This window comes from Capra hircus, chromosome 29 (assembly GCF_001704415.2).
Source record: "Capra hircus breed San Clemente chromosome 29, ASM170441v1, whole genome shotgun sequence".
Lineage (NCBI taxonomy): Eukaryota > Metazoa > Chordata > Mammalia > Artiodactyla > Bovidae > Capra > Capra hircus.
Genome location: NC_030836.1, coordinates 47,231,017 through 47,243,590, shown reverse-complemented (window position 1 = coordinate 47,243,590; position 12,574 = coordinate 47,231,017). Strand labels below are relative to the sequence as shown.

The window sequence follows — 12,574 nt, the reverse complement described above, 5'->3', positions numbered from 1 at the left end:
GAGGAGGTGGTGCCATCGGGCACTTTCAGCAGATCGGGGGAGGGCTAATGTCTGGGAAGCCAAGAGGGAAGAGGTGGGTCAGGAGCTGGTCAAGGAAGAAGGTGAAAGGACAAATATTTACAGCAAGAAAGTGAAATGCACTCCCCGCAGAGGCTGGAAACCAGCCGAGAGGGCCAAACCTACAGGGGATGAGTGTGGCAGCTGTCTGATTTCCTAAGTCTCCGGGAGGGAGGCCCACTCCCTGCCCCAGGGTTCTGTGCACTGGGTTTTCCTGGAGTCTTCTAGAACCTGAAGTGGTTTGTGGAGTGACTACCGCGTAGCCAAGGTGTGTGGTGTTGACCCTGGTTCCCATCTGAGATAAAAGATCAGAGCTGTTATGGATGTGTCTGAGGACTTTCTGTGCCAGCCTCCAGGCTGCCTGGTGGGTAGGGGTGGGATTTGCCCTGGCCCGGCAAGTTGCTAAACCACCCTGGGATTCAGGATTCCAGTTGGGTGAGGGTCCAGCTGCCTGTTGCCTGGAGGCAGCGTTGGTGGGATGGCCAGGGGCCTAGGGGTGAAGGGTTCGAGCTCCTGGACTCTGCTGACCACCCAGCGCCTCCAAACAGAGGCAGCGATGGGTTGTCTGTATCCCGCTGGAGCAGGGAGGGAGAGGTGATGGGCAATCACAACCAGGTGTGTTAATGAGTAACATTCAATTTATCAAATGGGAGGAAATGGTCAAATTCAGAATCGATCACACGTCTACGTAGGAGCTTCCCCAGTGGCTCATCGATAAAGAACCCGCCTGCCAATGCAAGAGGTACCAGTTCGATCCCTCAGTCGGGAAGATGCCCTATAGAAGGAAATGGCAACCCACTCCAGTATTCTTGCCTGGGAAATCCTGTGGACAGAGGGGGCAGGCAGGCCACAGTCCTTGGGGTCGCAAAGAGTCAGACACGACTTAGTGACTAAACAGCAATCACAACAAGGGATTTTCTAAAGCCTGGTCAGCACTCACCGTGTTCTGTCCGCCCTTGTCATTCCAGGATCTCGCTGATCATGGCGGAAGCTCACCAAGCCGTCGCCTTCCAGTTCACAGTCACTCCGGATGGGATCGACCTCCGAATGAGCCATGAGGCCCTCAGGCAGATCTATCTGTCTGGACTTCATTCCTGGAAGAAGAAGTTCATCAGATTCAAGGTTTCCAGATACTTGCTTCAATCTGTCCAGTATTTGCTTTCCTATTTGAGAACTCCAGGTTCTATTGAAGTTTCAGTGTGTCTGTGATAATTGGCAGCTAATGTATGTTTCCTGGTTCTTAAGGCCTGTGAGACAATTTTATATGTATTGGCTCACTGAATTCCTGGAGAAATTCTGTAAGGCAGGCGGGGTGAATTGGGACCCTTTGGGCAGATGAGGAAATCGGGGTTCAGAGAAGTTAAGTGACCTTTGGGGTAGAAGGAGAATAAACGTCTCTAGCTCTGAGTCTGGGCCTCTCTACACTTCACAGGAAGAGGATTGTTTTCCATCCGTGTGAAACCACAGAGAGTTTCTGTAGCAGGTATCTCACTGATGAAATAGTCCACCACTGAAAAAGATGCACATGAATGCGGATGCGGGCTTCCAAGGTGGCTCAGGGGCAGAGAGTCTGCCTGCCAGTGGGAGACGCAGGTTCATTTCCTGTGTCTGGAAGATCCCCTGGAGAAGGGAATTGGCTACCCACTCCAGTGTTCCCATCTGGAAGATCCCATAGGTAGAGGGGAGCCTGGCAGGCTCCAGTCCATGGGGACGTGACCCAGCTGAGTGGCTGCGCAAATGCAAAGTTCTCAGTTCTGTTTACCGGCAAGAGTGGACATTCATTCACTGTTTTTAGCCATGTGTCTTGCTTTTTTAAATTTTACTGGCGTATAGTTGATTTATAGCGTTGTATTCGTTTCAGGTGCATAGCAAAGTGAGTCAGTTATACACATACAAACATCCCCTCTTTTTCAGATTGTTTTCCCATATAGGCCACAGAGTGACATATTTTTAAAGTCTATTGAAATACGTTGTCACAACATTGCTTCTGTTTTGCGTCCTTGGGTTTTTGGCTGGCGGCCTCTGGGTGATCTTAATTCCCCAACCAGGGATGAAACTCGCACCTACTACATTGGAAGACGAAGTCTTAACCACTGGATGGCCGGGGAAGTCCGAGGTGTCTTATTTTTAATTCGTTTTATTTTAAAAATCACAGCAGTCGTGAATATTCACATACTCTTCGCTGGAAACGTCCTCAATTTTGCTGTTCGGGGAGATAAGTGCTGGGAAAAGTCCCCAGAGTTCTCTTTTCTCACTGCCAGTAATAACAGATCCTCCTTCTCCTAAAAAATGAAAGTCACAGAAGGACAAATGCATGTTTAAAAAAATTCAAGCAAGTTGAAAGTGTATCAAAAGTGTCTGCTCCGCATTCCTCAGCAAAACTGCGTTTGTTGTCCAGTTTCCCTTTCCGAGGGCAGCTCAGAGGAGGGCTGTTGAGAAAGGCCTGGAGCTGGAGTGGGTGAGAGCAATGGCCAGGCCTGGCCTGGTGGGACAGCTGTCCCCTGGCTCTATTGGAGGGTCCTGGGGCCCAGCTTCAGCTCAGTCCAGTCCAGTCGCCCGGTCGTGTCCGACTCTGCGACCCCATGGACTGCAGCATGCCAGGCCTCCCTGTCCATCACCAACTCCTGGGGCTTGCTCAAACTCATGTCCATTGAGTCGATGATGCCATCCAACCATCTCATCGTCTGTCGTCCCCTTCTCCTCCTGCCTTCAATCTTTCCCAGCACCAAGGTCTTTTCTAATGAGTCAGCTCTTCGCATCAGGTACATAGTCTTTTGCCTGAGACCCCAGCTGCTGTGACCCACTCAGAGTGGAGGAGGGCGCCACCTGCAGAGAGAAGTGCCCTCTGTGCTCCTGACCTTGTTGGGAGTCTCCTTGTACCTTCCTGATCCCGTGGTTTCCTAGGGGACCTAGACGCAGGGGTAGGGGGTGGGGCCAAGGCTGGCAGAGCTGCTGCAGGGTGGGAAGTGTGATGAGTGGAGGCTGTTTATCTAGAACCTTCTTTCCCCTGTTATCATTTAATGTGTCTGTTTATTTTATAAGAACATTTCAGAGAACGGAGAACACCAGAAGGCACCCCCTCCCTGCCCCTGCCCCTCACCCGCAACCACTTTGTTTAAAATCTTCCATACCTCTCAATAATGAGAATAACATGGTAGTCTCTCCTAAGAGAATTCAGTAAAGCTTTGAGAATTTTTTTAATCCGTTGTCTTGGTCAAATCAATCTCTTATTAACATGACTTCAGTATGATTTTTTTTTAATTATATGTTTTGAAACATACACAAAAGTAAAGAAAATAATAAAGGCACACAGCTATAATAAAGTCACATCGCTCATTTTCACAACTATCAACATTTTGCCGATTTGGAGGTCCTATTTCTTCCTAACCCTTTTTCCTGCTACATTTTTTTTTAAGGGGCTGCTGTGGGGCTTTGGCTGAAGCATCTTACAGGAGATTCTGGCCATGGAGTGAGGTCTCCTATAGCTATTAATGCCTCCGGTTAAGCAGTGTCTGATTCAGGAGCAGCAAGAGGGGTGATCTGAGAGTGAGGGTCTCAGGGCATCCCGGATGCAGCAGGTTGGGGAGAGGACATCATGGTGGGCAAGGTGGCCAGTGTCCCTGAGTCAGTCTCAGGGGAGCTCAGGAATCCGTATGTTAACTTAAGGCTTCTAACTTCGGGTGATTCGAATGTCCTGGGGTCACTCTCCAGGGAGACGGTTTTAGAGAAGTTTCTGACTCATGAGCTCCCCTGGTAGCTCAGTGGTAAAGACTGCCTGCCGATACAGGAGACCCGGGTGTGATCCCTGGGTCGGGATGATCCCCTGGCAAAGGGAACTGCCACCCACTCCAGTATTCCTGGGGCACTGCTCACGGCGCTCCTGTCTGTTTCTAGAATGGCATCATCACCGGCGTGTACCCAGCGAGTCCCTCCAGTTGGCTCATCGTGGTTGTGGGCGTGATGTCGACCATGTACGCCAAGATTGACCCCTCTTTGGGAATAATCGCTAAGATCAATCGGACCCTGGACACGACGTGAGTAAGCCTCTCAAATCTCAAAGGGTCTAGGGAGTGACCCTTTTTTATTGCTGCCGTTTTTCTATCTTTTCAAACGTCATGGCAGTCTGTTCTGGATATTCTCTTTGAGGCTTTTGCTACGATTCTCACGACAGCTTTCTCCCCATGTCCTGGGGAGGTCCCCTGGGGAGTTTGGGGTCCCTTCTCACTCTTTCTCTGAAGCCCGGAGGTGTGAAGAGCAGCCTCTGTCCTGGGGTGCCTGCCAGTCCACTTAGCCTGGCCAGGGGGCCCTCAGAATGAATTTTGTCCCAGGCACTGGTTCCGGACATGGTGTCTTCCTTATACAGGGGGCCAGCCTGGAGTTCTGGGACTCTGAGAGCTGACTGCTGTGGGGCGTTCTGGGGAGACTTCAGCTGCTCAGCTCCTTGTCTGAGTGACTTAGAATCTGGGTAGGGGGACCCCCAACACTCTATCCTAGTGACTGTAGTTTTCTAAGAGCTTGAAAATAGGCTTTAAAAAAAAAAAATATTGTGAGCTTTGGCCTGGAGAACCCTTTGGTTGATACTTTTCCTTCAAGGTATGTGGTGCCTGGAGTCTCGTGCGGGAATGCTGGCCGTGCCCTCGAGGGTCTTTGTGGAGCCCCTTTGATGTCCTTTCTTCCCTCCGGTCCTGGGGTGACCCTGTCTCCCGCTATCATCTCCTGCCCTGTGGCCCCTGCACTGCAGTGACCTCTCTCACTGGGCTCTCTGATGTAAAGTGAGGAAACGCTCAAACTTGAAGACTCCTGGGATTTCCCTAGGGGTCCAGTGGCTAAGACTCAATGCAGGGGGCCCAGGTTCAACCCCCCGTCAGGAAACTAGATCCCGCATGTTGCAACTAAGTGTTCCCATGCCACAAGTAAAGATCCCGCAGGCCACAGCAAAGATCAAAGATCCTGATTGCTGCAACTAAGACCTGTGCAGCCAAATAAATTCACAAGTAAATACTGAGAAAAAAAAGATGTGGATTCCTGCCAGAGTCACGGAGAGGAAGTGGGGAGGTTGGGCTCCAGACCCAGCTCTGCGAAGCACTTCGGACCCCTGTGCCCCCCTCAGCAGGCCCTGAACCTCCCCCCGGAGAACCTTCCTGCCAGACAAAGGCAGGGACAGCACCTCTGCCTCGTCGGTGTTTGAGGGGCCCAGTGATGGGACCCGCACGGGGCTGAGCCTATCCCGCCCCTCCTCCATTACACTGTGATTGCAGCTCTGAAAGGCACATTTTTATTCTTTTGGCTGTGCCATAAGGCTTGTGGGATCTTAATTCCCCAACCAGGGATAGAACCCAGGCCGTCAGCAGTGAAAGTGCTGAGTCCTAGCCGCTGGACTGCAAGGGAATTCCCGTGGGATACCAGTTTCTCTTTTCTGGTGAAAAGGCCTAGTGCCTCCACCTTGGCCGTGTCTTGTCCCAAGCCAGACCTTTGATCCTGTTCATGGGTTGCTTGCTGACGTCGGTGAACATTTTAGGTCTGTGACTGGAGACATGATAATCCCCAAGTCCTCGTGCCATATTTGGGCTTTGCTTTGTTTTGTTGTTGTTGTTTTTTAAATTTTCTTCATTTTTTGACCGTGCCTCAGAGCAGATGGGATCTTAGTTTCCCGATCAGGGATCAAACCTGCACCCCCTGCAGCGGCAGGGCAGAGTGTTAACCACTGGACCACCAGGGATTCCTGAGCTTTGCTTTTGGGGCCAGGAGTTTTGTGAGGAAGGTGGGGGACAGATTGTAGCCCAGGTGTGTCCACCGCGTCTCTGGGCTGTAGCTGCAGTGTTGGGGTTGGGCCCAAGATAAACAGATGAATTTCTGGGCCCTTTGCTAAGTTGGTTGTTTGGAATTCAATATTGCCTTCAGAAAAGGACAGGAAAATAAAGTGGCAAAAGGCGACATAAAAGAAAGCTCACGGTTCAACACTGAGTTTGATTCCGATCACGGTCAAGAAAGGGTTAAGCACTTTTCGCGGAAAGGTCTGAATCTTCCCTGGTCTGGGCCGGTGCCCCTCACTGCCTGCCGACAGCTGCTCCTTGTGCACCAGGCCCTGGGGTGCTTGGCAGCTAGTGTGACGCTCTGAGTCACCCGCAGCCCCCAGCCGCCTCGGAACCCCGGCTCACACCTCTGTCAGCGTCTGCAAGGCCCTGGGTACAAACCCATCCCCGCGGGGAATGCACACCCGCGCTTCGCATCTGCCAGACTTCTTGGTCTGCCTGAGGGGCCGGGAGTCCCGACAGGGTCCCCGAGCAGGAGACTCCGTCTCTCTTTCATCACCTTGCCCATGTCTCCACCCTTTCTTTCCGGAGAGTCACAGGCCTGCCCCGCTATAGACAGCTCATCTCTGCATCCCTGCCTGCTTGGGTTTAACACACTTTTTAATTTACCCTGGACGGCGGGCGGTCTCTTTACACTGGATTATATTTAGAAACGTCGGCTATTTAAAGCCCTTTCTAATCTGAGTCTTTATAAGATTTGTTTCTTCCTCCCTCTAAACCAATTGCAGTAAACTGGGCCATCCTTGGCCCAGATTTAGAAAGACCAGGTTAACAGGCCAGCAGCTCCCAGGTCAAGGGTCAAGGACTGTTCTGCACACTCTTGCTGGAGAGGATCCCCAACACCCTGAAGTCGTGGCCTCCCCCAGAGCCCTGGGTAGGCCATCCGCTGCAGCCTTAGAAGGGCCACAACGTGTAACAGAATGCTTTTTTTGCTAGTGCTTTCAGTCGAAGGGCCTATAGGTGTACATAGAGAAAAGGCCAAATGCATCATTTGCTCGTTGCTGTTCAGTTGCTCAGTCGTGTCCAGGCTTCCCTGTCCTTCACTGTTTTCCAGAGTTTGCTCAAACTCATGTCTGCTGAGTCACTGATGCCATCCAACCCATCTCGTTCTCTGCCGCCCCCTTCTCTTCCGGCCTTCAGTCTTTCCCAGCATCAGGGTCTTTTCTAATGTCAGCTCTTCGCATCAGGTGGCCAAAGCATTGGAGCTTCGGCTTCAGCATCAGTCCTTCCAGTGAACCCCCAGGACTGATTTCCTTTAGGATGGACTGCTTTGATCTCCTTGCAGTCCAAGGGACTCTCAAGAGTCGTCTCCAGCACCACAGTTTGAAAACATCAGTTCTTAGGTGTACAAAATAATGATTTGATATATATATTCTACAAAATGATTACCACAAGTTTTGTTAACATCCATCACCCAGTACAGTTACAAAGTAAAAAAAAATTTTTTTTTTAGATTTCATGTGTGAGACCATACAATATATGTCTTTCTTTTTTAACTTTTTTTTTAATTGAAGTATAATTAATATTCAATGTTGTGTTAGTTTCTGGTGTACAGCAAAATGATTCAGGGATGTGTATATATATACACACACACACATATATACATAATATATATATACACACACACATATATACATAGTATATATATACACACACACATATATACATAATATATATATACACACACATATATACCTTATATATATACACACACACATATATAATATATATACACACACACATATATATAGTATATATACACACACACATATATACATAATATATATATACACACACATATATATAATATATACACACACATATATATAATATATACACACACATATATATAATATATATACATAATATATATACACACACATATATATAATATATATACACACACATATATAATATATATATACACACACATATGTATACATAATATATATATACACACATATATATAATATATATACACACACACATATATAATATATATATACACACACATATGTATACATAATATATATATACACACATATATATAATATATATACACACACATATATATAATATATATATATACACACAGACATATATACATAATATATATACAGACACACATATATATAATATATATACACACACATATATATAATATATATATACACACACATATATATAATATATACACACACATATATATAATATATACACACATATATAATATATACACACACATATATAATATATATACACACACATATAATATATATACACACACATATATAATATATATACACACACACATATAATATATATACACACACACATATATATAATATATATACACACACATATATATAATATATATACACACACATATATATAATATATACACACACATATATAATTATATACACACACATATATATAATATATATACACACATACACATATATACACACACACATATAATATATATACACACACATATATATTATATGTATACACACATATATAATCTATATATACATATATATAAGTTTTCTTTGTGAGTCTGTTTCTGTTTCATTAAAATAAAGCTCATTTGTATCATATTTCAAATTCCACATGTGAGTGATATCATCTGGTATTTGTCTTTCTCTGTCTGACTTATTTCACTTGGTATAATGTCCTTAAGGCCCATCCATGTGTCACAAATAGCAGCATTTATTCTTTTTTTTTTGCTGAATAATATTCCATTGTATCAATTGATATTAATACCATCTCTTCTTTATCCATTCATTTGTCCATGGACACTTAAGTTTCCATGTCTGGTCTGTTGTAAATAATGCTGTAGGGACCATGGAGTGATTTCATTTCCTTCAGATAAATACTCAAAAGTGAAATTGTTGCCTCATATGGTAGTTCTTTTTTTCTTTTTTTTGAGGAATCTCATATTGTTTTCCATAGTGACTGCATCAGTTTACATTCCCACCAACAGTGCATCAATGTTCCCTTTTTCCTCCACATCCTCACCAACATTTGCTACTTAAACTATTTTTATTCTGTGACTATTTTGTGGTTTTTCAAAACAACTGAAACTACAGCCCACAAGGGTGTATGAGTAGCTGTATTTCTTCTCATTTTTTAAGTCCCATCTTTATCAGATCCCTTTCCTATCTATATCACTTTCCCTAGCAAATGAAAATATTTTCTAGGTTTTTAAGTGATCATGTTACAGCATCAGTTTCTACATGTATTCATGATAAATGTTGCTACCCAGATCAAAACCAAGCTCTTTTGATATAAATAGTTGAAGTAATAGTTCTGTCAAGTGACCTGCATTCCTTATGAGTCATGATGAAATGCAAAAGTATGTTGAAGGGAAAAACATCTTGAGTAGCAGGAATGGAAGTCACAGAGTTGCAGCCGGCTCCCGGCCGAGGAGAAGGCAGGTCAGTCATCGGGCTGGGGCATAGCTTCCATTGTGGGCCAGCCAGTGCCTCACCTTCTCATCCTGCCTGGACCTGGAGGAGGCTGTCTGTTTTCCCTGATTATGCCCATTAGCCTGGGTTTGTTTCGAGGACCAGCAAAGCAGATGGGGGCTGGTTCATCTCACATCCAGAAGAAAGATGGCTGAGTCTTGGGAGAATCAGGTTAACGCGGGTAGCCCCCTCTGTCTGATCAGGCCTGGGGTCCGCGGCCTCCGCTGTGGCCCCAGGAGGCCACCCCGCCTGGGAGCACGTAGCGTCTCTCGGCGCCGTGGCCCGTGGCCTCCTTCGCTGATGAACCCGCGGCTTGTCTGGTCTTGTCTCGGCAGCGGCTGCATGTCCAGCCAGACCAAGAAGGTGGTGAGCGGCGTCATCTTCGGCACGGGGCTGTGGGCGGCCCTCATCGTCACCATGCGCTACTCCCTGAAGGTGCTCCTGTCTTACCACGGCTGGATGTTCACCCAGCACGGCAGCCTGAGCCGCACCACCAAGATCTGGATGGTAACGCTGCCCCAGCACGCAGCTGGCGCGGAGGGCTTTGTTTCTTTCTGCCGGGCCTCGAGGCTTGTAGGACCTTGGTTCCCAACCAGGGGTCAAACCTGAGTCCGTGGCAGTGAAAAGGCCATGTCTTAACCGCTGGACTGCCAGGGAGCTCCCTGGTAGATGATTCTCAACTGCCTGACATCCTCAAAGCCGTGGCTGTTTCATAGCTTGATGTGTTTGGAGACAAATACACACTTGTGAAACCCTCATCTCTGCCAAAGTTACTAATATATCCACCCTGCCCTCCCTGAAACCTGGGCCCCACCCATGCCTTTTGCCTTTGAACGTAAGAGCATTTAACCTAAGATTCACCCTCTTAGCAAATTTGTAAGGTCTGACGCAGGATTGTTTGTTCCAGGCCCAGTGTCCACGACATACCTTTTTCAGGACTTCCCTGAAAAGTCCAGTGGTTGAGAGTCTACACTTCCACTGCAGAGGCTCCCATCCCTTGTCAGGGAACTGAGACCCCACATAACCAGTGGTACGGCCAGAAAAGAAAGGCAGGAAAAGAAAAGCAGAAACCGCCCAACCAAACAGAACATAGTTATCTTGTAACTGAAACCTTGTCCCGTTTAAGGGACATACCCACACATGTATATGCATAACTGACTCACTGTGTTATACACCGGAAACTAACACAGCAGTGTAAGGCAGCGAGATCCACAGTCCTCAGCCCCTGTCCTCCGGCCCCTGGCAGCCCCCCTCCCTCCTTGCTGCTTCTGGGGTTCCACGGACCCCTGAGACCACCCAGGATATGTCCTTCTGAGGCTTGTTCACCCACTCAGCCTGGTGTCTGGTGTGGGAGACTTTCTCTTCTGCGAGAAGGGTCCTCACTGGGCCTTTTCCCCTTGGTGACTTTTTTAACATTAGTTTTTATTGAAGTCTAGTTAATCTACACTGTTGTGATAGTTTCAGGTGTATAGCAAAGTGAATCAGTTATGCGTACACGTGTGTGTGTGTGCGTGCGTGTGTGTGCGCGCGCACGCTCAGGCATTTCAGTCATGTCCGACTCCTTGTAACGCTGTGGACCGTAGCCTACCAGGCTCCGCTGTCCATGGTATTCTCCAGACAAGAATAGTTACTGGAGTGGGTTGCCGCTTCCTCCTCCAGGCGGTCTTCCTGACCCAGGCATGGAACCTGCATCTCCTGCTCTGCAGGTGTATCCTTTCCCCACTGAGCCATCTGGAAAGCCTGTGCATATCCATATAGCCACTCTGTTTTTAGGTTCTGTTCCCAAATAGGTCACTACAGAGTATTACATAGCGTTCCCTGTGGTACACCGTCCCCTTGGTGACTTGAGTGTTGCCCTGTAATTGCCAGAGAAGTCTGACCCACTGTGACTCATAAGCTTGGGCTGGGGACTCTTTTCCTTTAATTAGTGTGTCCTGAATATCTGGGTTGATGTCTGCTGGGTTTGTCATCTCGGTCACCCATCAAACAAAAGTACCTTCCGTCTACTTCTTTGTAGCCTTTCTGACTAACTCGGGCAATGAATGGTTTCCCTAGCTGAGACCAGGACACCCTGACTCACCCTTAGCTTCTAGTACGTTTCACCGGCTCACCTTGGTCCTTAGTGCAGCAGCCACTTAAGTGCCATGAGCATGGATGTCTGTCCTTATCTCACCCAGTGATACCTCCACCTGTGGTTGAACGCTGCCCCCTGGGGCTCCCTCTGAAAGGGGTGGGCATCCCCATGCTGGAGCCCACCACACCACACCTTTCCGCTTTCCCAAACAGACTTCTTGCTGTTGCTTGCATGTAAGATTTCTGATTTCCAGAGAAATAGAATTTAACTCCCAGGAGAGATGTCCCTTAATAAAGTGTCCACACTTTATTAAGCAAGAGAAATGACCTGCCCCAGGGTGGCCTTCATAGCTGATGTCCAGTTGAGTCCCACCTACTCTTCAGCATCAAGAATCACAGCACTCCCCCCCCGGCCCCCTGGGGCCACGAGCCCCAGAAATTCTCTGAAGTCAGGTCAGCATGAGGTGACCAATTACTAGACCATGTTTAGATCGTTCCAGACTAAAGCAGGGGCAAGCATGTGCCCTTCACCAGACGTGTCAATGACCAGAGAGTCCCACTGCTTCGCCCAAGCTTGCTTCTGGGTCCAGGCCCCTCACCCAGCCCCTGGTGCCAATCTGGAAACCGAGGGCCTTACAGAAGTGGGCACGTGGAACTTAATCCCCTTGTGCAGAAGTGTGATCAGACCCCATGTCAGGGTGCCCAGGGAATGGCACCTCCTGGACAGGGCAGGACGTGTCTCAGACACAGGGCTTCATTCGCCCTGGATTTTATTTGGGATTTGCTGTTTGCTGAGGCCTGCGGGGGTTGCGGCAGAAAATGGACTGGAGGAGATGAACTGCAGTGGAGAATCAGTCAACAGTCGGCGAGTCACATACGCTGAAAAACTGGTTTGGGGCCTTTGACACAATCTCGTCTTTCAGAACGTACTTTTGTTCTTTTTTGTTAGTTTATGGTCAAGATCTTCTCAGGCCGAAAACCCATGTTGTACAGCTTCCAGACATCTCTGCCGCGCCTGCCCGTCCCAGCTGTCCAGGACACTGTCAACAGGGTAGGTCAACCTCACACTCCCTCTGGAACATCTGCTCTGAGCACCAGCATCTTTGCGATCAAGGTTTATGACTTGATGAGACTTCCCTGGTGGTCCGTGGTTAAGAC

At 47.7% G+C, this 12,574-nt stretch overlaps 1 protein-coding gene across 1 annotated transcript in view; it reads left to right on the top strand.

Moving 5' to 3' along the window:
* Positions 1-12,574, top strand: part of CPT1A (carnitine palmitoyltransferase 1A) — a 60,563-nt gene that overhangs the window by 16,995 nt on the left and 30,994 nt on the right. The window contains exons 2-5 of the mRNA XM_018043311.1: positions 1,026-1,179; positions 3,952-4,091; positions 9,679-9,850; positions 12,366-12,467. Coding sequence (XP_017898800.1) covers positions 1,039-1,179; positions 3,952-4,091; positions 9,679-9,850; positions 12,366-12,467 — 555 coding nt within the window. The 5' untranslated portion in view covers positions 1,026-1,038. The remainder of the gene's footprint in view (positions 1-1,025; positions 1,180-3,951; positions 4,092-9,678; positions 9,851-12,365; positions 12,468-12,574) is intronic.